Raw genomic sequence first — 26,529 nt, 5'->3', positions numbered from 1 at the left:
TTTTTCTAAACTTTGTGCAAAAATCAACGGGGATTTAAGCTTTTGGGAGTTTTCAAGCTACTGAATCTGGTGATTTAATATGCGGATGGAGACGCTTGTGCAAAACAATCGCCAGCTAAAAGAGAAACAAATCTAGGTTGCTAACTTGATTCTTCTTACATGTACTACTAAAGTTAAAACGCATCGAACTGGTGTAAACATGGCGAGAGTTTCTTTCCAACACATTCTTTGCACCAGTCTTTGGCTCTATTCCTTTTAAATCTAAGTCACATTGAGATTGACTTTTGGCAATGAATCCCTTTATCTACTTCCACATGAACTCATTGTTATGTATCTGTGTGCAGTTTGAAGGAAGTTGCTGACAAGAAACTGTGCAATTGCTTTGCGCAAATGCTAGTTAGCATTGGCTCGCAAAACTACCTCTAACTTCCTTCATACTGGATCGAGATATATAAACATGGTATCCACAAATTAATCTGAAATTCAAAATCCCAAACTATCCCTTTAAAGTGACATCACAGAAGACACACAGAAATGATGCAACCCAAGTGCTCCTAACTTCCCAAGCATGCTTTCTGTCCCTAACATTAAAACTGAAACTAAAAACTAACTTAAACTAAACATGATTTCAAATAAAAAAATATATATATAAATATAACAGAAAAACACAAAATTATAATAACCTTCATACCAATCAGTCAGTATTACTTCTCACACAATCCTCATTATTAGAGTCAAACCCAAACATTAGCATGGAATTTTAAATGTGTTTTAATAGTTTGAAACTTACTCGACTACAGTAACACGAAAAAGGGCCTAAGCCAAGATACAACATCTCCCAGTTTGAGGACTATCTACTGTCATATGTGTCTATGTCATAGTGTAGCTGGGTCTTAATGGGGCACAGCGGAGGCTGCTGAGGGGCTCATAATAATGGCTTGAATGGAGAGAATGGAAGGGCATCAAACACATGGAAAACATGTATTTGATACCATTCCACCAATTACGCTCCAGCCATTACCACGAGCCCGTCCTCTGCAATTAAGGTGCCGCTACCCTCCTGTGATCGAGCGCCCTCATAGGAAGATCCGGGAGGTTCACAGTAAAAGGTCAGGACCACATGAAAAGGCTATCTAACGGTCAGCCCAGCCAAAATCAGCCTCATTGTATTATTCATTATTTTATGGAAGAAACAACATGTTAAGAGAAATAACAGACAAGACTTTCTACCGCCTCCCTATCTTGAGTAAAATGGCTATTTGTCATTTTCTCATGTTGCTTCCGCTGCTGTTTGAAATCCAAGGAAAAGTGTAGTCAGTCAGCAGCGTTGTTGTAAGATTGAGCAAGTTTAAAAAGAACATCCTGCAACATAAACTCCTTTTTCATTTTCTATTGTTTAAAAAGGATGGCGCCTTTGTTGAGTGTTGCGTGACTGGTGGTCAGTGGTGAATAGTAATTAAGTAAAAATACTTGAAAGTACTACTTCAGTCGTTTTTTAGGGTATCTTTACTATTGTACTTTTTACTCCATTTTCCCTGACAACCCAAAGTACTCGTTACATTTAGAATGTTTAGTAGAACAGGAAAATGGTGAAACTCACACTTATCAAGAGAACACGTGGTCATCCCTACTGCCTCTGTTCTGGTAGACTCACTAAACATATACTTCTTTACTTTTACTCAAGTATGACAATTGTTAACTTTTTCCACCAGTGCTGGTGGTGGTTTATAACTGCAAAATGCATGTTGTATGCATTACACGTTAGTGTCCAGCAGGTGAAGGCAGAGCAATGCAAAGCTCTACCAGGGTATGAATCATAGTACCAGTCACAGGCCTATGGATTTTATATGTTTGAATGTTTGATTGTTTGCATTGTGAATTAGATTCACTTTATTAACTGATTGACTTTGTGATCAATTGATCAACTAACTGATTGTCTAACAGACTTCTCCTCTGGTGACTTCCCTAGGCCATGGTTGTACCTCCCTTCTCCGCCCCCCTCCCTCTCCTAGTGGCTCTGCTTCAGCTTGCAGTACTACCTCTTGTCCACGCGGGGGCGTACTACAGACACAAGCAGCACCCGCAGCAGCATCAGCCCACGCCACACCTGTCCCACATGGGCATAGGGGGTAAGGAGCAGCACCCTCAGCAGCATTGGCCAGGAAAAGAGATGCCCCACATGCAGTACCCCCAGTACAGAAAAGAGATCCCACAGATGTCCATGCACATGGGCAAGACGAACCCCCACAAGGGTGGAGTAGTCAACAGTGGACAGGATAAAGGTGAGACCGAAGGGCAATCTCAAATGACATGTGACTCTGGTCAAAAGTAGGCCAGTAGTATGTTACTTATATTAAAATTATGTCAATCTTCAATGTTTATTACCTTAACCTAACTCGAGTTAGGACACACACACTCTGCCATCTTGGAATGTTTAGACTGAATGGACATCTTACCCCCCACAGGTCAAACCATCCCCAGTGGGGCATTGGGAGGTCTCCCTGGGGGTCTGCCAGGAGAGCAGGGCCCAGCTGGGCCTCCCGGACCTGAGGGTCCCTCTGGGCCTCCAGGACCTCCCGGGGAAGGACAGCCAGGAGGGGAAGGAAAACCAGGCCACGCTGGTCCCCCAGGATTCCCTGGAATAGGAAAACCAGGACTCCCAGGAATTCCAGGCAAGCCAGGCAGCATGGGAGAGCCAGGAGTACCTGGAGAATTGGGCCCCAGCGGCAGAGAGGGTCCGATGGGGCAGCCAGGGCCTCAGGGGTCCCCTGGTCCTTCAGGTCTTCCAGGGATAGGAAAACTAGGGGCTGGGGGGTTGCCAGGACAACCAGGATCCAGAGGAGAGCCAGGACACAAAGGCCTGCCGGGACTACCAGGATTACCAGGACCCAAGGGTGACAAGGGGATTGGACAGCCAGGACAGCCAGGCCACAAAGGACTAGCAGGACCTCCTGGACCTCCAGGACAGGGAGGGATGCCTGGTGTGGGCAAGCCTGGAATGAATGGCATGCCAGGGCCACCAGGAGGACCAGGGAAACCAGGCCTCCCTGGAGAGCAGGGGCTGGCTGGACCAGCAGGAGAGGGCGGAGAGCCCGGTCCACCAGGGCTGCCAGGTCAGGGAAAACCTGGCCAGAATGGTCTGCCGGGACAACCAGGAATGCCCGGTGGGAAAGGGCACACAGGCCCTCCAGGTTTTCCAGGGAAGCCTGGATTGCCTGGATTCGGAAAACCAGGATTCCCAGGACCCAAAGGAGATAAGGGGATGGGTGGGATGCCTGGAGGCCCAGGACCAAAGGGAGACAAGGGCCATGGAGGACTGCCTGGTATGCTAGGACAGCCTGGATCAATTGGACCAGCTGGTCCCCTTGGCCCTATGGGACCCCCTGGAGGTCTGGGTCAACCAGGGCCAAAAGGCGAGGCTGGAGAAGGAGGTCATAAGGGGTTGCCTGGTGGGCAAGGGGAGCCTGGTCCTACTGGACTGACTGGTCAGAATGGCTTCCCTGGAGAGGGAGGAGAGCCTGGGCCAAGGGGTCCCACTGGGCCTGTAGGACCCCAAGGGGAAGGCGGACACAAAGGGTTACCAGGCGCCCCTGGCATTCCAGGCCTACCTGGGCCAAAGGGAGAGGGAGGACTTCCAGGCGAGAAGGGTCCCCAAGGTCCTAAGGGCATTCCAGGTCTGGGAGGTGCAGGTGGGCCGATCGGACCTCCTGGTGCTCCTGGGTCTAAAGGTGACAGCGGAACTCCTGGTCTTCCCGGCGTTGATGGTAAGGGAAACCCAGGTGTCCCTGGTCCTCTTGGACCTCCAGGTAAAGAAGGTCCTGGAGGACCACCGGGAAGCCCAGGCCAGCCAGGTCCACCTGGTCCCCCAGGGCCTCCCGGACCCACTGACATGGGAGCAGTCCTCCCTGAGATGGGTTTTCCTCCTGGGCTGGACGGAGTCAAGACTGCCGGTTATGGCAAGAAGGGAAAATATGGAGGAAACGGAGGAGAAGTGATGGGCCCCAACGGCCTGGAGATGCCCGCATTCACGGCTCTGGTGACCACGCCCTTCCCACCTGTGGGCACGGCTGTGGTGTTTGACAAAATCCTGTACAACGGCCGTCAGAACTACAACCCCCAGACAGGCGTGTTCACCTGCGACATGCCCGGGATCTACTACTTTGCCTACCACATCAGCTGCAAAGGGGCCAACGTGTGGGTGGCGCTGATGAGGAACGATGAGCCTGTGATGTACACATATGATGAGTATAAAAAGGGCTTCCTGGATCAGGCATCGGGGAGCGCAGTGTTACCTCTACAGCCCGGGGACACTGTGTACCTCCAGCTACCCTCGGACCAGGCCGCAGGACTATACGCTGGCCAATACGTCCACTCCTCCTTCTCTGGGTACTTGTTGTACCCCATGTAAGAACACCAACCTTCAGAGAGGAAGAGATGGTCACAAAGAGAGAGAATGTTGGAGAAATGTAAACATTGATTATAGAATTCTTTAAATTGATATGTTGTTTTAAAAACATCAATTATCTGCTGAGATTGACGCTGTTGAGATCGACAGTGACGGGAGGACATGTCGGACCATCCCAGGGAAATTCTGAGAGAGGAGTGTGCTTGTGTGAGGGTACATATATGCCGTTTTTAATAACAATTTATGTTGGGGTACAAAGATTGCTGTATCTATCTACTGGTCTGAGAAGTTGTCACAACAACACTGCATTAAAATATTCCATTACAGCAACTGGGTTCATTTATTGTAAAATGTGGTGATATATATTGGTTTGATTTATAGTACAGCACAGACTGATGTGGAGACTGTAGAAGAAAGAATGGGATATCTGAGGTATATATGTAGTATTGTGTTTTCCCCAGACCCTACATGTTCCTATTCAAACTGGCAGCTGCCATAAACAAAACTGTGGCAAAGAATGTCAATTGGATAACTTTAAAAAGAAAACTAAAGAAAATAAATTGAATAGCTATATTGGCACCTGAACTTTTGTATTACGGTACTTATAAAATGGCAATTGAAAACCAATAGAGGCAGTTCAAGATTCACATAAAGTGGTGCTATCATTTATGTGACATTTTAGTTTGTTACATAACTTTGTTGTTTTGTTTTTGTTTGATTTGTGTGATAATTTTTTTGCTGTTACTTTTGCAGACAAGCATCATCTGTGATGTTTATAGGGGTGATTTTGTTGCATGAAATGGATGGGAATATAATGCATTATGGGTGTACTGGTTCAAAGCGATGCCTCTTGTGGCACGTAAAGAGTAATGCTCCAACAGACACTGACTAGCCCACAAAAATGAAAACCACTGCTCTCATTACAAAGCCCCTTCTTGCTGTATGTCTCTGTTGTCAGCTGAATGAAGCAGGAGCACTATACTGACAGAGGTATGAAACAAGTTTGACCAACAGATAGACACTCATTTAGATGGCCTATACGGTTATGTAAGTAGGATAGGAATTGATAATCAATTGTGAATAACTTTTGAAAAAGAGAATTGAATGAATGAATTACTCTGGGGAAAATGGTGTGTAGGCCTATTCCCTCTGGGTTCAGCAGAGGAGGTTAAGTGGAGGCTAAGATTGAAGGTTAATAAATACTTTGATGTCAATTAGCGAGAATAATGCCCAAAACAAACCAGGAGGAGGTGTTTGTGGTTACAAGTCAGTGAGGAGACTTATAGACAACGAATATAGACAAAGAATAGAATGTCAAAAGAGAGAGGGGGAAGGGTGAAAATGCCTTCCTGCATGCCCCCTCCCTCACCTCTCACCCACCTATATATCCCTATACCTCACCCCTCTAGTCTACCCTTCCTTTCTACCCATCTCTACCCTTCTACCCCTCCCCTGACTCCAGGTATCAATTCTGTTTTCTATCTTTATTTCACTCAATGGTGCTAAACATAGTATAATCTAGAAGAAAAATAAACGCACACCTATTAAGACGAGGTGCTGGCTAGCGGAGTAGAAAACTTGAAAATAAAAGAGAGCCGCACACTCTAGGAGCTCAGATGCAATAATTTAATTACCAACGTTTCAACAGCCAAGGATTATACCCTGATGAAGACAGCTTGGCTGTCGAAACGTTGGTAATTACATTTTTGCATCTGAGCTCCTAGAGTGTGTGGCTCTCTTTTATTTTCAAGCTAAACACAGTATAACCAAACAAAATCTTGAGTTTTTATGTTTTTACTGTTATACTGTAGATGCTGTTTTTTAAATAAAGATGATTTAACTAAAAGGTCATGCGTTATTCTTATTTTAACATATATCAAAACATGTATAATTTTATTGTGTGACACTGATAAGTGCATATCAGATTAGTCCAGTTCACCAGTCAAAATTCAATAAAGTAATTTTAATTGCCCAGGATGGCCAGTAAATATCCTCTGGCTCTGTCTTGATCATATTGCTCTTGACTGATATGCCATATTGAGAAGAGATGAGCATTCTGTGCTGCCAGAGACAGACAGATACTCTAAGTTGACTCGCCCATGGTTATTAAATGGTATCATATGCTCAAGACAAAGATGAATAAAGGTAAATAGGATTCATCCTATAGCTTCTTCTATCACACATTTTTTGGCACATCTATTGAGTACCACTTGAGGGTGTGGCAAAACGTAATGTTAATTTTAATCAAATGTGTTATTGTATTTCTTCGTTTTAAGAGGTGCTTTCTTTTTTCCGCAAAACACAAATGGAAACGCGTCTGGTGTCTTACCAACAATTATGTTTCCGTGATGGAAAACGAAGCAGACAAAAAAATAGTCAATGGACCAGTCTCGAAAGGCTCACGAAGGATGTTGAGAGAAAATGGGATGCTGCGACTGATGTGATGCGCGTGCGCAGTGCGCACAACGCATGTGTCTTGTCCTCTATTCAGCCGGCTTTTATCTATTCACCCAGCTTCTATTCATCTTGGCATTTAGGCATATTTAGATACTGTAGTAGCTCGCTAACTACGTTCATTCAGCATCTCAGTAACAAACGGTAAGAATCCTCAATTAATTGTTATTTTTAAACTACTGTACGGTGAATTACTGCATTCAAGGCAATTTTCAGTACGCTAGCCATTTAGCGATTGCTAACGTACGTTAGCATTACAATTTATTAGCAGGTGAAATATGGATGACACGTGGATGAACCGATAAATAGGTGAAACGTTTGCATACAAAGACATTTATGCAGCGAGAGTGTGATCTCGGTAACCTCCTTTCCAAGAGGACAATGAATGAATCCGCTTAACATAGCTAGCTAACCTGACCAACTGCTTGTGAAAGTTATGCTAGCTAACGTTAAATAGCGAACGTTAGCAAAGCTTTGCCAGTTGCCAGAGGCAGAGAAATATGCAACTAGCTACTATTCATATCTATTGATGTTATATTACGGTTGATAAAACAACTTAAATAATAGACGAGCTTCTAATATTCAATTGTTTAAGTGTAGAAATAGAAGACTGATCATCACATCTCAGTCGGTCTGTCTGCATGGATCAACTCTTTGTCATTGTCATGGATTAAATGCATGTAAAGAACGCATATGCTCATTATTGATGAATCAGATGTGGGCAAAATAAATTATAAAATGTACACCAAGTCAAATAAGACAAATTATTGTTGTATGGTTTTTGGGTAAGCAGGTTGTTACCATGACGTCTCGTGTGGGCCCTCGAGCTGCAGGTACTGATGGGAGTGACTTCAAACACAGAGAGAAGGTGGCCTCACACTACCAGATGAGGTAATCTGTCATGTCTGTCTGCTGGCTGGCTAGCTGTATGCGTGTGTCTGTCTCTGCGCTTGTTTGCCTGCCTGTCTGTCTGTCTGCGCTTGCCTTTCTGTCTGTCTGAGTGTGCCTGCCTGTCTATTACCATATTGTTTATAGTTATCCATTAACCATACTGTCTCAACTCCATCTCCCCCTTTCCCCTGTGTCTCCAGCGCCTCGCTAAAGTCTGAGATCCGGAAACTCAACTTTGTCCACCTGCTGCTCTGGCTCCTGGTGGCGGCCCAGGTGATCGTCAGCAAACTTGACCTGGTGCCAAGTGATAAAGTGGCTGAGCCCTACAGATGGGAGTACCCCTACCTGATCAGTCTCTTTCCACTGGTCACCGGCAGCCTGTCGCTGCCCAAGAACAACATCAGCTACCTGGTGATCTCCATGATCAGCTCAGGCCTGTTCTCCATCGCTCCACTCTTCTACGGCTCCATGGAGATGCTCGGCGAGGCCCAGCAGCTGTACCGCCACGGCAAGGCTTACCGCTTCATCTTTGGCTGGGCGGCGGTCACCGTCATGTACCTGGTGATGGTGGTGGCGGTGCAGGTGCACGCCTGGCAGATCTACTACAGCAAGAAGCTGCTGGACGCCTGGTTCGACTCCACACAGGAGAAGAAGAAGAAGTGATGAGGATGTTTTGTGGGTTTTGAGGCTAGGGGAAAACTGTTTGTGTTTTTCTCTCTGTCTTTAGGATGCATATATTAGTATATTCTGTTATTTATTTATTACCTCATGCAATCACTGGCTATTATGTCTTTCCAGATGGTCTATCCAACACACATTTTCTCGCCAAAACACGCATACTCTCTCTCTCCATTTCAAAGACACTCAGGTGTATACATTTTCTCTCACATACACAAACAATTAGTGGTGCAGCGGTCTAAGGCACTGCATCTCAGTGCTAGAGGTGTCACTACAGACCCAGCATCGTTAGGGTTTGGCTGGGGTAGGCCGTCATTGTAAATAAGAATTTGTTCTTAACCGACTTGCCTAGTTAAATAAAATAAATGAAAATAAAAGCAATTCTCTACTTTGTTTATCTGGCCTCAGAGAATAAACAATAGAGACTGCAGCTCCTTCTGAGACCACAATATTTACAGCTGTTGTGAAGCATTTAGACGTATGAACCAAGCCCTTGTGTGAGACTGCAGCATGACGGAGGATCTCTACTGACTCTTTGTCTTAACAGTGGAGGAATGAGGGCTGGACAAGTTTGTTGTCACGGTTTCAGTAAATTGACATCCGCCGACTAGTCTGTCAATATTGAAAGCCCTGTAAGGCATGCGCTCAAGTACTGTGTAAAGCTTGAGACTGAGAGACATGGGATGTTGTGTTTCAAAGGCAAAAAAAATGTATGCATCATTGCGCTAAAGTTGGCCTGACAGGTTAGTCTGTGTCTTGACAGCTATCAAGGGGTCTTGATTTGCCCCTGTAATGTTCCCAAACTGTAGTGCTCATCAGGGTTTTTGTCAATACCAGTCAATTCATATAGTAAACCAAATATAAATTCCAAATGATCATTGATAAGCATTGAAGAGAATTGGAATTTCAGTGTACTTCCTGAATTGACTGGATTTTAAATGGAATTGACCCCAACCCTGGTGCTCATCATTCATATATCTCTTAAATGTTCTGTATGCTTGACCCTTTCCTCCCTCACTTTTTATGATTATGTTTTTACCACCAATAAAAAGGGAAATTAAATCCTTGTTGTCTTGATTGTGTCTTTAGTTGTCTTGATTGTTACAAACCTTGTGATGTGCTTGATGAGTAGTTTCATCACAGTTGCTTTCACCATATAATCACAGTAACCTTTGAAATTAAGCAAAACATGTCTAGTAAAAGTCAGTATAGAGGAAACCACATCACACAGAGTCACATATTTCATATAAAACTCAATTTCTCAACCTGCTCCTATGCAGTGTTGTAAAGTACTTTAGTAAAAAATACTTGAAAGTACTACTTAAGTAGTTTTACTTCACTACATTCCTAAAGAAAAGTATTTACTTTTTACACCATACATTTTCCCTGACACCCTAAAGTACTCTTTACATTTTAATGCTTAGCTGGACAGGAAAATGAGCAAATTCACACACTTATTAAGAGAACACCCCTGGTCACTCATGCTTCGTTTGTAAATGATGTCTGAGTGGTGGAACGTGCCCCTGGCTATCCGTAAATTAAAATAAGACAATGATGCTGTCTGGATTGCTTAATATAAGGAATTTGAAATGATTTACACTTGTACTTTTACTTTTGATACTTAAGTAAATTTTAGCAATTACATTTACTTTTGATACTTGTGTGTAATTCAAACCAAATACTTTAGCCTTTTATTCAAGTAGTATTTTACTGGATGACTTTCACTTGAGTCATTTTCTATTAAGGTATCATTACTTTTACTCAAGTATGAAATTTGGGTACTTTTTCCACCACTGTTCCTATGCAGAAAAAAATACGTCAAATAGTTGAGTCACTACTGCGCGCTCCGCTGTATGCCACGTACAGGTTTACGTCGACAAGCGGGCAGACTTCCTCATGTGAGGCTAGGATTCTGTGTTTGCCAGCCCTGGTTAAATATTTTGGCTGACAAGGTCCTGAGAGAAATACCGACACAACAGTGGGATTAAGTCGTCCAGTTACAGGTGGGATACATATAGCTAGCTGTCTGTTTCGATATGGCTAATATTGACAACCTGGATCACAGTTAGCATTTCAACCTAACGAATGATACTAGCATCGGGTTTGTTATGTTTTTAAAGTCACATTTGTTTTATTTTCTCAAAGACCTCTCTTAAATTGTATACATAATGTTATCGGTGCAATGATATTGTTTTTTGTATTAAATTAAGTCGAAGTTTCATTCTCTGATGCTAAACTGTGAATTATTTTGCAGGAAGTCAACATTCTAACTATAAATGGGAGTTTTGAGTTGGTCTGTATTTGGCATGGTTCTACATCCTGTCAGTTACAGGAAAATTGGCTATGTAATGATCCAACTTGGCTTTCTTACTAGCTAGTTAACGAGTTACATTCGTTTTGACACCTCTAACAACAATACAATTATCTAATTATGTTAGCTAACAATATAACCAGTGCAACAGATTTTGAACCAGAGTTAGTTATTGGCATAACAGCAAACTAACGAGCTGTCAAATTACCACGCTAGGTAACGTTAGCTATCATGTCATGAATCACTGCAAATAAAATGACAAGCTGTAATCCCGAACCTCGCCCTTTCATTAGTCAGCAAGTTAATGGAATTACTTCTGTACAAGCCTTATGTTAAATTGAGATGGGTGTCATAACTTGCTATATTATGCGAACTATCTAGACAGACACCTTTTGTTGGTAGCTAATTTAGCTAGCTTGTTTGCTAGCCAAAGGCCAGACCAACAAGTTCAAATCAAGATCAACTAAAGTAGTTGCATTTGACGTGATTGAATATATGTATTGTAATTGTTTTTTGATAAAAGGCCTATCTGGGTGTGGACTGTTTAGGGAAGGGATTGTTCATCATAAACTAATCAGTTCAGCTAGTGCTTATATTATTCTGATGATATTAACCAGTTGTGTGTCATGAACCATGATCCACTCAACACATTCTACAAACTCACTCTTTCAATTCAAGTTAGTACTTGGCCTATATAGGCCCAAGTCTCTTTGTGGGGATGCATAAGAACCGGCCTGCCAGCTCAGCCTGGCATTTATTTTTTTTAAACGTTTGAAGCAGAACTGTGTACTATATAGTAAAGTGGTTCCTAGAGGGCAGTGACCACTGGCCAGCTGTAGTGCATTCTATGTCATGCAAAGGTAAAGATGAGTGAATCCAATTGGGTTGCTAGATGAATGATTCTTCCATTTTTCCATGGTCCAAACACTTTGTATCTGAAGGATGTTTTAACTGATGGTGCTGATCTGTTTTTCAATGGTTGTTTGTGGCTCACTAATCATCTATAGCAGTGGTTCCCAAACTGGGGTGGGGGGGACGCATGACAAAATATGTAGAATTGCAGGAAATGAGCTTTAAACCTGCACAATTCTCTTCACCAACAAGAGGGGTGTGAACAGTTTGTCATGAACAGTGCTTGTTCCTATAGAAACCTACATGATTCCTGTGTAATGTTCCATCTCCTTCCTGTTGTGATGTCCCCTCCAGAGGTGGGAGCAGTAGACTGTACCATGAACGGACAACTGGACCTGAGCGGCAAGCTGATCATCAAGGCCCAGCTGGGCGATGACATCAGACGCATCCCCATCCACAATGAGGACATCACCTATGACGAGCTGGTGCTGATGATGCAGCGTGTCTTCAGGGGCAAGCTGCAGAGCAACGACGAGGTCACCATCAAATACAAGGACGAGGGTAAGCATGGAAGGGGACTGGGCCGTTCTGGAATAATATGGATTATCACAATACTGGTTGTCCGTGTGCTGCTAACTACTTAGCTTCCTCCACTGTCCGACTGCCCCATACTGGGCTCAAACCAGTGATCCTCTGCTTAGCAACACAAATGACAGCCCTCCTTGATAACGTAAACCGATAGAACCATACAAAAGGTACCAATTTGGATGGCTCCATCCGCAACATTTTAAGATGGCTGTGAAATAAGTTTACGTTCTTAACTCCGTTGTGCTAGCTAGATGCCATCTGACCCCTCAACATTTAGCTGCTCCCTGCTGGATGCCATCTGACCCCTCAACATTTAGCTGCTCCCTGCTAAATGCCATCTGACCCCTCAACATTTAGCTGCTCCCTGCTAGATGCCATCTGACCCCTCAACATTTAGCTGCTCCCTGCTGATGCCATCTGACCCCTCAACATTTAGCTGCTCCCTGCTGGATGCCATCTGACCCCTCAACATTTAGTTGCTCCCTGCTGGATGCCATCTGACCCCTCAACATTTAGCTGCTCCCTGCTAGATGCCATCTGACCCCTCAACATTTAGCTGCTCCCTGCTGGATGCCATCTGACCCCTCAACATTTAGCTGCTCCCTGCTGGATGCCATCTGACCCCTCAACATTTAGCTGCTCCCTGCTGGATGCCATCTGACCCCTCAACATTTAGCTGCTCCCTGCTGGATGCCATCTGACCCCTCAACATTTAGCTGCTCCCTGCTGGATGCCATCTGACCCCTCAACATTTAGCTGCTCCCTGCTGGATGCCATCTGACCCCTCAACATTTAGCTGCTCCCTGCTGGATGCCATCTGACCCCTCAACATTTAGCTGCTCCCTGCTGGATGCCATCTGACCCCTCAACATTTAGTTGCTCCCTGCTGGATGCCATCTGACCCCTCAACATTTAGCTGCTCCCTGCTGATGCCATCTGACCCCTCAACATTTAGCTGCTCCCTGCTGGATGCCATCTGACCCCTCAACATTTAGCTGCTCCCTGCTGGATGCCATCTGACCCCTCAACATTTAGCTGCTCCCTGCTGGATGCCATCTGACCCCTCAACATTTAGTTGCTCCCTGCTAGATACCATCTGACCCCTCAACATTTAGCTGCTCCCTGCTGGATGCCATCTGACCCCTCAACATTTAGCTGCTCCCTGCTAGATACCATCTGACCCCTCAACATTTAGCTGCTCCCTGCTGGATGCCATCTGACCCCTCAACATTTAGCTGCTCCCTGCTGGATGCCATCTGACCCCTCAACATTTAGTTGCTCCCTGCTGGATGCCATCTGACCCCTCAACATTTAGCTGCTCCCTGCTGGATGCCATCTGACCCCTCAACATTTAGCTGCTCCCTGCTAGATGCCATCTGACCCCTCAACATTTAGCTGCTCCCTGCTGGATGCCATCTGACCCCTCAACATTTAGCTGCTCCCTGCTAGATGCCATCTGACCCCTCAACATTTAGCTGCTCCCTGCTGGATGCCATCTGACCCCTCAACATTTAGCTGCTCCCTGCTGGATGCCATCTGACCCCTCAACATTTAGCTGCTCCCTGCTGGATGCCATCTGACCCCTCAACATTTAGCTGCTCCCTGCTAGATACCATCTGACCCCTCAACATTTAGCTGCTCCCTGCTGGATGCCATCTGACCCCTCAACATTTAGCTGCTCCCTGCTGGTAATGGAAACGGATGTTGTCTTCCCATACACTTGAGAATATATCCTCCCCTTTTTTAGAGTTATTATTGGAAGTAAGAGAATATGTTAATGTGAGGGTTTCTACCTCACAGCTTTCACCAATTCAGTCATTTCAGAATAGTCATTATCTTAGGAAATAAGGATTCATTGTGAAAGTATTGGAACGTGGCCTCATTCTGATTTGGGTTCTGAATGATGTTCCCTGCTCTCTTCTCTTCCTGTAGACGATGACCTCATTACTATTTTCGACAGCTCGGACCTGTCTTTCGCCATCCAGTGCAGTAGGATCCTCAAACTCACTCTCTTCGGTAAGATATTATCATACACATAACCATCCCTTCCTTTTTTACTATAGGCCTAAGTGCTGCTGTGCCAAGCGCGCCCATCCTTGAATAATCAAAACAACTTGATTTTTCCCGTAGGATATTAAAGTAGGCTCATTCTGTTTTTCTAGTCTTTGTTCTTTGTTATGGTACTGTACTATATATAACTTATGTCCTTTGTATCCTCTTGACTGCTCATTCTGACTGTTCCATTCCAACAGCACCCTCTCTCCAAAAGTTAAGGTTCATTTCCAGGAACATGCCACAGGGAGGCAGTCTAGTCTCATAGTTTGACATTGAACCTGAGGTCTTCATAGATCTACCTGAACTTGATTACCCGAGATCCGACCCAGTCACATTTTGTAGTTAACCCTCGGATCCCGGGTAGGATCCCGCTCGGTGGCCACGGGCCTCGGATCTTTGTGAAAATATGTGAAATACTGACCGGATCCCAAATTACATTTGAAGAGTTTAGTTCCTAAACAACATTTCATACATTTTAAATGTCAGATGTGTCATTTTGTGACAAAAAGGCAAATTTGCTTTATTAAAACAAGCCACTTATGTGATGTGGGGTAAAATAGCCTACTTGTTGTGAGAGAGGAGGACGCAACAGCGGAAAAGAGTGATAGCACCTAGACTATATAAAGTGAGTTTCTGAAACATTGAGTCAGTCGTTCTTTGCAGACGTGAAGAAGAAAGTGAATGAAAGACCGTAGAGGGAGGAAAAAACAACAGTCATCTGTATACCCCTCATTTATGTACATTGTGGATATGAAGGGGAAAAGGGTTGCCCATATTGTCAAGACCTGAGCTATTTAATTAGTTTTATTTATTCAATTTACTACTTTATTTAGGGTATTTCATTTATTTTTTAAAGCTTGGCCTATTTAGTAGGCTTTTGCTATTTAATTTGGCTTTTTCCTTTGTTTAAAACCCCCTAGAGTCGATGCCTGCGCCCCGGTGGAAATCTCATTAGCATAATAATATCTGCATAAAAATGTCAGTTTCAGCTAGAGATTGTTTTTTTTTTGTTGCATTGAATCCGTCTCAGTCCACCGCATCTGCTGATGTCACTTCCGCACCCCAGGCTTAGACGGGGCTTACCTAGACAGTTGTGTGTTCAAATAACAGTTGAACTAATGTTGAATGTCTCGAGTCAAGTGTGATATTTGTCAGCATAAAGATGAGTGGCTCATTTATGCTCTAGATTTGTGGCTTTCGTTCAAAATAAATAAGCTATATAATGCAGAGTTATTTACACATTCTTTCTGATCATCTTTAATAAAGAACAGATATTTGACTAAATTCATCTGCTCATGTTTGCGGTAGACTCATTGCCGTAGGCTTATCTGCAGAAATATTGTATTTCTAATGTTGGAAGGCTGCCGTTTTGATTATGTAATGCATGGATAGGAATAAGAAATATCAGGACAACTTGTCTCTTCAACTCTCAGAACAGTAGGACTACACAGCCGTGGCATGGATTACTTTTCGATCAAACCCATATCCAAACCAGACTGATTCTGCGGGCCTAAAGGCTATATCTCCATTTAATTTAGAACAACAAAAAATATTAGGCTATTATATGAGTTAGACCTGAGTTGTAGAACGACATATTTTGGTAGGCTGTAATACTTGCTAGCGTCCTAAAATCACAAAATAAAAATCCTTGAATCTAAAAAATGTGGTCAACAGAAACATGCAATTATAGCGTTGGTATACTGAACTCTAGATCAGGGATCATCAACTAGTTTCATCCACAAGCCGATTAAAAAAAATAATAATAATAATAATTTGAAAATGATTGAGCGGATGGTCGGGTGTCTGGAACATTAAACCATTTTTGTCGACTGCAAATTGATTGCAAGAAGCCCAAACAGAGATAATATTTGACTGAATCATTTTAAACCTTGCTTACATTTGTATATGATCATGTCTCTCTACTATGCGGGGGAATATTTTAACAGATTTCCAAAATTCAAATCACTTGGGGCTGATATCCTGGTGTTTATACAGTCTTATGTCCAGCAATGAAAATTATAAAATAAAAATATATTTGTTTTTCTCAAAAAACGTGCTAGGCCAAATAAAACCACCTTGCGTGGCAGTAAAGCTAAAAAAGAATGTTTCTTTCTTATCCGTTTGTCGGATACAGACCTGACCCAATTTGGATCAAATTCTCTCTCAGGTCGGACATGTTGTGTCAGATCTGGTCCACCTCGTATCCGAACTGGATCGGATATTGATTTCCCCCCCATAATACTGGATCCTGTTGGTTGGGTAGAAATGTAATGGTTCGGATCTCAATATTTGGATCCAAGAAGACCTCGACATTGAACTCCTACTTCGTACCCCTTGACACTTTGTTTTTCTCTCCTGCCAGTATCGTCCCAAAGGCAGTGTTCCTATGCTGGTTGGTTAGTAGAGGCACCAAGCTATACTTGAAAGTTATTATAATTTTTGTAATACTTTTCACATGTCTCTCAGGAATTGAGCTCCATCTCGGGCTCCATGTTGTCAACCCCTTTTCAGAGAGTTTTAAGAGTGTGCTCTGCAAAGGATGGCAGATGGACGACGAAGACTTTTGTCTGGTTTAGGCCTAATCATCATAATGCCTTCTGATCTTCTGCCAGTGCCAGAGACATCCCTGTCCGTGTGTGTGTGTGTGTGTGTGTGTCCATGTCACAGTATTGTACTCTGGCCATGTGTTATGCTTCCGCCTTTGTTTCACAGTGCAGAAATGTCAGATATGCATAACTGTTTACACAAACACACCTCTCCCTCTCATCTCCAATGCCAGCAGGCCCCATGTAATATCCTGTGCTCTGTTCCCAATTACACCCCAGTGTCCCTGAACTATCCCTGCTATTATTAGAGAGGGAGCGGCAGAAAGTAAATGTTTTGGGGATATTTGACTCCATCCTGAGACTTTAGTGCCGAGGCCTGGAGCGCCAGCACGTCCCGCCGGCCGTGACCTCACGTGTAGTTGATATTCCCAGACATGTGTACAGGGATTGGGAGCAGGAGGGAAGAGTAGGATTCATCCCGACGGTCCGTCTCCATCCAGGGCCTTTTTCTGACCCGCTGGGTCTCTGCTCACACAGGAATCTGGAATTCTGTCTGTAGAATGCCCTTGTATGTCATATACTACAGTCACATTGTCACATATACCATGTGTCCAAAGCTCCCATCATGCATTTCAACTGAGCTTTATTTGTTGGGCTTCCTGTAGTGTAGAACCGTGCTCATCTGTCTGTACTAGTTGTGCTCCAGGAGTTGAGTGTTGGTCACATCTCAAATGACTCCATGTTCCCCATTGAGTACACTACTTCTAGCCACAGCCACAGCCTTAGTGTCGCTTTGTGGTTTCAGTCATGTGGTTTCTGTGTCAAGCCAGAGTACTGTAGGACTGCTCATCTCCCTGCTCTTTTTGTACCCATTGATGGGCATACTCTCCCTCTCCTATGTGCCCCTATAATCTCTATCTATTGATTCATTCCAGTGCTGATGAGCATTGTGTTGTGCTATGGCAGCCTGTAAGACTGGGACTCATTGAGATGATACATGGTTCCCAAACTTTTTCACTCCGGCTCCCTCTCCAGCATTGGGGAACATCTTCCCCCTGCGTCTATTTCTATGGGCAGAAGCTCTGTTCATGACACAAACTGTTCACACTCCTCTGCATTCACACAGGACCAAAATAAATGTACTGGACTCATGTTATAGTGATCAGAAGGACTGTCTGGTACAGATCACTGTATCCTAGCTCTGGGATGCTGCAAGGTGGGTGGAGAGAGATTGAAGAGGTGATCCTCACCCTTACCATTGTGAAGTTCCATACCATTATATATTTGAACTGTAATAATGTTATATTGTCTCACACTTATTTTGTCTCGTACTCTTCTCACTCTTCCCCCAATATATCCCCTCCCTAACTTTCTTTCTCTCTCCCTCTCTCGCTGGCTGTCTCTCTCTCTTTGTCTCTCGCTCTCAATTCAATGACAACGTGCCACAAATCTTGCTGCTGTGATTGCCTACTGTGTTATTTGGCCTAACATGAAGGGGAGTTTATCAATATTTTATTTGTTTTTAAATTGTTTATGGGTCCGAGTGATCTGTGGGAAATACACTGAACAAATCAAATTGTATTTGTCACATACACATGGTTAGCAGATGTTAATGCGAGTGTAGCGAAATGCTTGTGCTTCTAGTTCCGACAATGCTGTAATAACCAACGAGTAATCTAACCTAGCAATTCCACAACTACTACCTTATAGACACAAGTGTAAAGAGATAAAGAATATGTACATAAAGATATATGAATGAGTGATGGTTCAGAATGGCATAGGCAAGATGCAGTAGATGGCATCGAGTACAATATATACATATGAGATGAGTAATGTAGGGTATGTAAACATTATATTAAGTAGCCTTGTTTAAAGTGGCTAGTGATAAAAACATGTCCATCAATTTCCATTATTAAAGTGAGCTGGAGTTGAGTCAGTATGTTGGCAGCAGCCACTCAATGTTAGTGGTGGCTGTTTAACAGTCTGATGGCCTTGAGAGAGAAGCTGTTTTTCAGTCTCTCGTTCCCTGCTTTGATGCACTTGTACTGACCTCGCCTTCTGGATGATAGCGGGGTGAACAGGCAGTGGCTCGGGTGGTTGTTGTCCTTGATGATCTTTATGGCCTTCCTGTGACATCGGGTGGTGTAGGTGTCCTGGAGGGCGGGTAGTTTGCCCCCGGTGATGCGTTGTGCAGACCTCACTACCCTCTGGAGAGCCTTACGGTTGTGGGCGGAGCAGTTGCCGTACCAGGCGGTGATACAGCCTGACAGGATGCTCTCGATTGTGCATCTGTAGAAGTTTGAGTGCTTTTGGTGACAAACCGAATTTCAACCAGCCTCCTGAGGCTGCGCCTTCTTCACAACGCTGTGTGGGTGGACCAATTCAGTTTGTCCGTGATGTGTACGCCGAGGAACTTAAAACTTACTACCCTCTCCACTACTGTCCCGTCGATGTGGATAGGGGGGGTGCTCCCTCTGCTGTTTCCTGAAGTCCACAATCATCTTCTTTGTTTTGTTGACGTTGAGTGTGAGGTTATTTTCCTGACACCACACTCCGAGGGCCCTCCTCCCTGTAGGCTGTCTCGTCGTTGTTGGTAATCAAGCCTACCACTGTTGCGTCGTCCGCAAACCTGATGATTGAGTTGGAGGCGTGCGTGAACAGGGAGTACAGGAGAGGGTTCAGAACGCACCCTTGTGGGGCCCCAGTGTTGAGGATCAGCGGGGTGTAGATGTTGTTACCTACCCTCACCACCTGGGGGCGGCCCATCTGGAAGTCCAGTACCCAGTTGCACAGGGTGGGGTCGAGACCCAGGGTCTCGAGCTTGATGACAAGTTTGGAGGGTACTATGGTGTTGAATGCTGAGCTGTAGTCGATGAACAGCATTCTCACATAGGTATTCCTCTTGTCCAGATGGGTTAGGGCAGTGTGCAGTGTGATTGCGTCGTCTGTGGACCTATTTGGGCGGTAAGCAAATTGTAGTGGGTCTAGGGTGTCAGGTAGGGTGGAGGTGATATGGTCCTTGACTAGTCTCTCAAAGAACTTCATGATGATGGAACTGAGTGCTAAGGGAGGGTAGTCGTTTAGCTCAGTTACCTTAGCTTTCTTGGGAACAGGAACAATGATGGCCCTCTTGAAGCATGTGGGAACAGCAGACTGGAATAAGGATTGATTGAATATGTCCGTAAACACACCAGCCAGCTGGTCTGCACATGCTCTGAGGATGCGGCTGGGCTTGCCGTCTGGGCCTGCAGCCTTGCGAGGGTTAACACATTTAAATGTTTTACTCACGTCGGCTGCAGTGAAGGAGAGTCCACAGGTTTTGGTAGCGAGCCGTGTCAGTGGCACTGTATTGTCCTCAAAGCGGGCAAAAAAGTTATTTAGTCTGTCTGGGAGCAAGACATCCTGGTCTGCGACGGGGCTGGTTTTCTTTTTGTAATCCGTGATTGACTGTAGACCCTGCCACATACTTCTTGTGTCTGAGCCTTTGAATTGCGACTCTACTTTGTCTCTATACTGACGCTTAGCTTGTTTGATTGCCTTGCGGGGGGAACAAAAGATGAGAGAACCGATAGGGAGGTGGTCAGAGACCTGACCGTGTGGTGCCAGGACAACAACCTCTCCCTCAACGTGATCAAGACAAAGGGGATTGATTGTGGACTACAGGAAAATGAGGGCTGAGCACTCCCCCATTCTCATCGACGGGGCTGTAGTGGAGCAGGTTGAGAGCTTCAAGTTCCTCGGTGTCCACATCACCAACAAACTAACATTGTCCAAGCACACCAAGACGGTCGTGAAGAGGGCACAACAAAGCATATTCCCCCTCAGGAGGCTGAAAAGATTTGCCTTTGATCCTCAGTTCTACAGCTGCACCATCGAGAGCCTCCTGATGTCGTGTCTTTACTATCATTAACTGAAGACTTATAGTTTTAATTAGTTATTACACGATCAACTGATTAATCACGTAACTAATTAACTAGGAAGTCGGGGCACCAAGGAAAAATATTCAGATTACAAAGTTATAATTTCCTAAAATAACTTTTCAGGTATTTTATCTGATCAATTAGTCTTCGAATTAATGAATTATTTATTTGACCTCACGTTAGTCTCATTCCAAACGTCGTAAATTGTTAGTTATCTGCACGAACCCAGTCTTCACTGAGTCATCCATACATCAATTGTCTTAAATCATTTATTTATTACTAACTAAGTAATTGACAGAAATGCATAAACAAACAAGGTAAATGTAATGATAGGAGAATGTGCCCTAGTGGGCTAAACCGGCATTGCGGCTTGTTAGACAAAAAGGGGAAGTGGTGGTCGACTAAGAAGTCACTACAGAGTTAATAATTATAACAATTGAAATGCTATTCCTTTACACATGAACGCTCACTCATTCGGGAACAATTGCAATCAATATATATATTTACGCTCTGTGTGTCGTCTTGATCGCTGGTGAAAAGTTCACTTCTTTTGTAGAATTATCCATCTCTCTCCCGCTCTCTCTCGATTGTGGTTAGAGGGGATAGTTCAGAGTGACATTCGTTATAGATGGATGTTTCGGCGGTTGTCGTTCTTCGCGTTCAATGATACTGAATTCCTAGCTGCAGACTAGTAATTAATATCAAAGACTTGTTCCCATTCTGTCGGTATCGATAGTCTAAGAGTCTAACCACGTGGTATGGTTAAAGGATTCAGCAATGGTCTGCAACCTTTTTGTCCTCCCTTGATTGAGAGAATCATGGTCTGCAACCTTTAGCCATCTCGTAATTGAGGTAAGCTCGGTCTGCTGATAATTTCTCAGTTGGGTTTTATTCGGAATGGCAGAAAAGGGGCTGTCCCAGGAGGCCTGACGCTAACTGGGCTCAGGGGCGGTCCTCTGATTTAGTTCAAATCAAAAGGGAATTGTATTTTTCTTCAACAGTCCACAATCATATTACACAATTATACAAACAGTATCATCCTCACTCATTCATCTTATACAACAATTAGATGTAAACCTCATATCTGAGGCTATTATATAAACAGCGTTATGGTAATGTGGCCACACCATCTCCCATGAGCTTCACCAAGTTGTGACAAACGGACCAGTTCGTAGCTGGATTCTTCACAGATCTTTTACACTTTTCTCCGGAACATGGAATTTGTTCGTACCTCAAGTTCTGTGAGGTGGAAGGATTTCCTTTGTCCTCTATGAAAGTTTACCCTCTACCATGTGGCAGGGTCTTCTCAGGAATTTACGACCTCTGACCACAGCAACCTAGTTGAAGGAGGCAAGGGGGGGAGGCAGGGAGAGGGGGATGGGCTTGCTATACCCAAAGAGGCCAATGTCATGACACTGACTGGTTGCATCACTGCCTGGAATGGCAACTGCTTGGCCTACAACCGCAAAGTACTACAGAGGGTAGTGCATACTTCCCAGTACATAACTGGGGTCAAGCTTCCTGCCATCCAGGACCTCCTTACCAGGCGGTGTCAGAGGCTCCAGCCACCCTAGTCATAGGCTATTCTCTCTGCTACATCACGGCAAGCGGTACCGGAGTGCCACGTCTAGGTCCAAAAGGATTAACAGCTTCTGCCCCCAAACCATAAGACTCCTGAACAGCTAATCAAATGCATTACCCCCCCCCCTTTACACTGCTGCTACTCTGTTTATCGATGCAAAGTCACTTTAACTCTACCTACACTACTGTTCAAAGGTTTGTGGTCACTTAGGAATTTCCTTGTTTTTGAAGGAAAAACAACAAAAATGTCAATTTAAAATGACATCAAGTTGTCAGAAGTACAGTGTAGACATTGTTAATGTTGTAAATGACTATTGTAGCTGGAAACAGCAGATTTATAAAAATGTTTTAAAAAATGATGGAATATCTACATAGGTGTACAGAGGCCCATTATCAGCAACCACCACTCCTGTGTTCCAATGGCACGTTGTGCTAGCTAATCCAAGTTGACCTTTTTAAAAAGCTCATTAGAAACCCCTTTTGCAATTATGTTGGCACAGCTGAAAACTGTTGTGCTGATTGAAGAAGCAATATAACTGGCCTCCTTTATTCTAATTTAGTATCTGGAGCATTAGCATTTGTAGGTTCAATTACAGGCTCAAAATGGCCAGAAATGAAGTACCTGCAAAACACCAGTCTCAACATCAACAGTGAAGAGGTGACCCCCGGGATGCTGGCCCTCTAGGCAGAGTTGCAACGAGAAGGCCAGCATCCTGGAGTCGCCTCTTCACTGTTGATGTTGAGACTGGTGTTTTGCGGGTACTATTTAATGAAGCTGCCAGTTGAGGACTTGAGGCATCTGTTTCTCAAAGTAGACACTAATGTACTTGTCCCTTAAAATGATAAACTTGGATTAGCTAGCACAACGTGCCATTGGAACACAGGAGTGATGGTTGCTGATAATGGGCCTCTGTACACCTATGTAGATATTCCATGAAAAATCAGACATTTCCAGCTACAATAGTCATTCACAACATTAACAATGTCTATACTGCATCTCTGATCAATTTGATGTTATTTTAATTGACAGAAAATTTGCTTTTCTTTCAAAAACAAGGACATTTCTAAGTGACCCCAAACTTGTGAACGGTAGAGTATGTATATATTTTTTTAAATTGTGGATCACATTTTTATTTGGCGTACCCCCTACGGCATTACGCTTACCCCAGTTTGGGAATACCTGCTCTACACAACATGGAGGTCGGTTTATGGTAGAGAAATTAACATTCAATTCTCTGGCAACTACTCTGTTGGACAATCCTGCAGTCAGCATGCCAATTGCACACTTCCTTAAAACTTGAGACATCTGTGGTATTGTGTTGTTTGACAAAACTGCACATCTTAGTGTCCCCAACGCAACGTGCACCTGTGTAATGATCATGCTGTTTATTCAGCTTCTTCTCATGTCACACCTGTCAGGTGGATGGATTATCTTGGCAAAGGAGAGATTTGTGCACAAAATTTACGAGAAATAAGCGTTTTGTGCAAATGTTAAATTAATTCAATTTTATTTCAGCTCAAATGCTTTACATGTTGCATTTATTTTTGTTCAGTCTATGTATCTATGTGGTAATCTCTTTCTCTTCTCTCCCCCCACAGTGAATGGTCAGCCGAGACCTCTGGAGTCCTGTCGGGTAAAGTACCTGCGTAAGGAGCTCATTGAGCTCAGGAACAAAATCAACGGTCTCTTGGAATGTCTGGAGCCCCCCTCAGAACCTGGCCTGGCTGCCTCCGCACCAGACACGGGTACGCGCGCACACACACACACACCTACCTCTGTCTTTGCAAGTGTGAAGTGTGTTTTTAAATCATGTAATTATCTACTGATATGCATATTTGTTGTATAACTTTATGAAGTGTACACACAGATACAGGCTGGTTGGTTTTATTACTTCCTAATCCCTCTCTGTAACTTCACTATTTAGCCCTGAAAAGGGTGGTCCTCTTTCCTAAACCATCCATTGCTTCTAATCCAGTGGACCAATCACATTCCACACCTGCACTATGTTTAACGCCAGGGGCGTTTTCACAGCATGCTTTGCATCAATGTTGTTCGCTAGCTGACTTGTGGTGGACAGCAACAGGTGGATTTGTTTTTCCAAGGAGAGAAGTGTAAAAAATGTTTTTACGAGGTGTTTCCTTTGGCATGTTTATGCCGCTAATCCGGGGTAATGAGTTGATGTTTCAATGATAAAAGATAATGGAACGTTCTGCTTATTTGCATATTTGACAATGTCTTTTTGGGAATGTGTATATATTGGTGTGTTGACATGCATCCCCTCCCATCCACTTCCTCTCTCCAGACTCGGTGGATGTGTGTGAGGGGAGGGTGGTGTCAGCGGTGAAGCAGGCCCCGGTCCCAGTCAGTGCGGCCAGCATGTCGGCCTTCGACCCCCTGAATAAGCAGGACGAAGTCAGCAAGAACGTCATCTCCGCCTTTGGCCTGAGTGAGAACCATGTCCCATTTAAGGCCGCCCATCATTGCTGTTGCTTTCTGTTTGTATTTTTTTATGCAGTCTTCTGACTGACCTTGCCCTCACTCCCCACCCTGTTTGATTTCTCACTTTTCTCTCTGTCTCTGTCTCTCTCTCTCTCTATCTGTTGAGCATCTGATACATACCCCCTTTGTCGCAGGATGGGGATTGGGGGGGTGCACAATTTTTGTATTTTACATAACTAGGCAAGTCAGTTCAGAACAAATTCTTATTTACAATGACGGCTTACCCCGGCCAAACACTAACCCGGACGACGCTGGGTCAATCACGGCCGGTTGTGATACAGCCTGGAGTCGAACCAGGGTCTATAGTGACGCCTCTAACACTGAGATGCAGTGCCTTAGACCGCTGCCCACTCTGGAGCCCAAAATTAGTGGTGGTTGGGCTTGTTGCTCTGCTCATGGCCTGGGCATATGTGCGGCTCTCATGTTGAGGTCTGCTGCGGGGTGGGGGGCAGAAGGGGCATAGGTCTGATCTGGGGGGACCTATATAGGGTGTGTCTCAGCTGGTTGGGGTGTGGCTGGTGACGCTGTGGTCTGGGTGTAGGTCCTCTTGGTGTGGGTCCTCTCGGTGCAGGTGTCTCGTTATTCTGGACGGGGTGTCCACTGCTCTGTTGCTCCTGTGTGAGGTGCTGCGGTTCAGGGTGACGTCCTTCGGGGTCCTGGCAGAAGTTGGGATGGCTGCCTTGTAGAGGTGGACCTGGTCGTGAAGGCTGTTAAAGTCCAGGGTGATGTGGTGGGCCAGGTAGACATTAGGTTTTGAGGCAAAGTCCTGGGAAATGCTGTCATTCACCTGCTGTATGGTGGCTGGGTGGAAGTATTTTTGTGGTAGCAGGGTGGAGATAACCACTTGTGCGCTGGGGAAAAAGTTTATTCTCTTGAATTGATTTGCCAATGAGGAACACAATTTCTGGCTTTTGTGCCTATCCTGTAAAGGTCCTTCTGGAAGTGCATGAGAATGCCCTGCACCATTACTGTCCCAGACGGGTACATGTTGACAAGTTGATTAAATTTCCTCAATGTCTAGTATTCTGAGTGTCTAGCCTGGGCCAATACCCTCTCTCTTGACATAGGGGTAGTGTGCTCTTATAGCACTGTGTCATGCCAGGGGATGGTCTGTGCGGAAAATTAAGTTGCTTTTGTTCCCCTCTTTGCAGCAGTCAGAAATTAGTGTGTCTGGATTGTCCTTGAGGAGCTTCTTTTTGTAGTTATTCCGTGCAGTTTTATTTTAAATCTCCATGGGGTACTGTATTTTTTTGTATTTTTTTGTTTTTTTTTTTTGAATTTTACCCCTTTTTCTCCCCAATTTCGTGGTATCCAATTGTTGTAGTAGCTACTATCTTGTCTCATCGCTACAACTCCCGTACGGGCTCGGGAGAGACGAAGGTTGAAAGTCATGCGTCCTCCGATACACAACCAACCAAGCCGCTGCTTCTTTAACACAGCGCACATCCAACCCGGAAGCCAGCCGCACCAATGCGCCGGAGGAAACACCGTGCATCTGGCCACCTTGGCTAGCGTACACTGCGCCCAGCCCGCCACAGGAGTCGCTGGTGCGCGATGAGACAAGGACAACCCTACCGACCAAGCCCTCCCTAACCCGGGCGACGCTAGGCCAATTGTGCGTCGCCCCACGGACCTCCCGGTCGCGGCCGGTTACGACAGAGCCTGGGCGCGAACCCAGGACTCTGATGGCACAGCTGGCGCTGCAGTACAGCGCCCTTATGGGGGGTACTGTACTTTGATGACATCTG

General features: G+C 44.6%; 3 protein-coding genes across 6 annotated transcripts in view; all 3 read left to right on the top strand.

Moving 5' to 3' along the window:
* LOC139406144 (collagen alpha-1(VIII) chain-like) overlaps positions 1–5,935 on the top strand; it is a 29,903-nt gene extending 23,968 nt beyond the window's left edge. Inside the window, exons 2-3 of the mRNA XM_071148628.1 lie at positions 1,970–2,282; positions 2,466–5,935. Coding sequence (XP_071004729.1) covers positions 1,973–2,282; positions 2,466–4,408 — 2,253 coding nt within the window. The 5' untranslated portion in view covers positions 1,970–1,972 and the 3' untranslated portion in view covers positions 4,409–5,935. The remainder of the gene's footprint in view (positions 1–1,969; positions 2,283–2,465) is intronic.
* A 930-nt stretch (positions 5,936–6,865) lies between these two features.
* LOC139406143 (protein jagunal homolog 1-A-like) lies at positions 6,866–9,490 on the top strand. The gene is made up of 3 exons (XM_071148627.1): positions 6,866–7,003; positions 7,653–7,750; positions 7,951–9,490. Exons 2-3 carry the CDS (start codon positions 7,662–7,664, stop codon positions 8,411–8,413), a joined length of 552 nt encoding a protein of 183 aa, XP_071004728.1. The 5' UTR covers positions 6,866–7,003; positions 7,653–7,661; the 3' UTR covers positions 8,414–9,490.
* Positions 9,491–10,283: 793 nt separating this feature from the next.
* The window catches only part of LOC139404550 (protein TFG-like), a 29,962-nt gene continuing 13,716 nt past the window's right edge, over positions 10,284–26,529 (top strand). For 2 of the 4 annotated variants that reach the window (XM_071147253.1, XM_071147263.1), the window contains exons 1-5: positions 10,284–10,431; positions 11,946–12,152; positions 14,112–14,195; positions 23,881–24,027; positions 24,585–24,745. In XM_071147253.1, coding sequence (XP_071003354.1) covers positions 11,969–12,152; positions 14,112–14,195; positions 23,881–24,027; positions 24,585–24,745 — 576 coding nt within the window. In that variant the 5' untranslated portion in view covers positions 10,284–10,431; positions 11,946–11,968. Of the gene's footprint in view, positions 10,432–10,682; positions 10,774–11,945; positions 12,153–14,111; positions 14,196–23,880; positions 24,028–24,584; positions 24,746–26,529 lie in introns of those variants that run through there. The other 2 variants (XM_071147261.1, XM_071147262.1) reach the window with 2 other exon arrangements.

This window comes from Oncorhynchus clarkii, chromosome 3 (genome assembly GCF_045791955.1).
Source record: "Oncorhynchus clarkii lewisi isolate Uvic-CL-2024 chromosome 3, UVic_Ocla_1.0, whole genome shotgun sequence".
Taxonomy (NCBI): domain Eukaryota; kingdom Metazoa; phylum Chordata; class Actinopteri; order Salmoniformes; family Salmonidae; genus Oncorhynchus; species Oncorhynchus clarkii.
The sequence above is the reverse complement of the archived record's forward strand: the minus strand, read 5'-3'. Positions and strand labels throughout refer to the sequence as shown.

Bases quoted from the DNA above. Each gene is read 5' to 3' on its own strand.
- LOC139406143 (XM_071148627.1), top strand. From the start codon at position 7,662: ATGACGTCTCGTGTGGGCCCTCGAGCTGCAGGTACTGATGGGAGTGAC. The intron at 7,751-7,950 runs GTAATCTGTCAT...CTGTGTCTCCAG, and splicing joins GCCTCACACTACCAGATGAG to CGCCTCGCTAAAGTCTGAGA.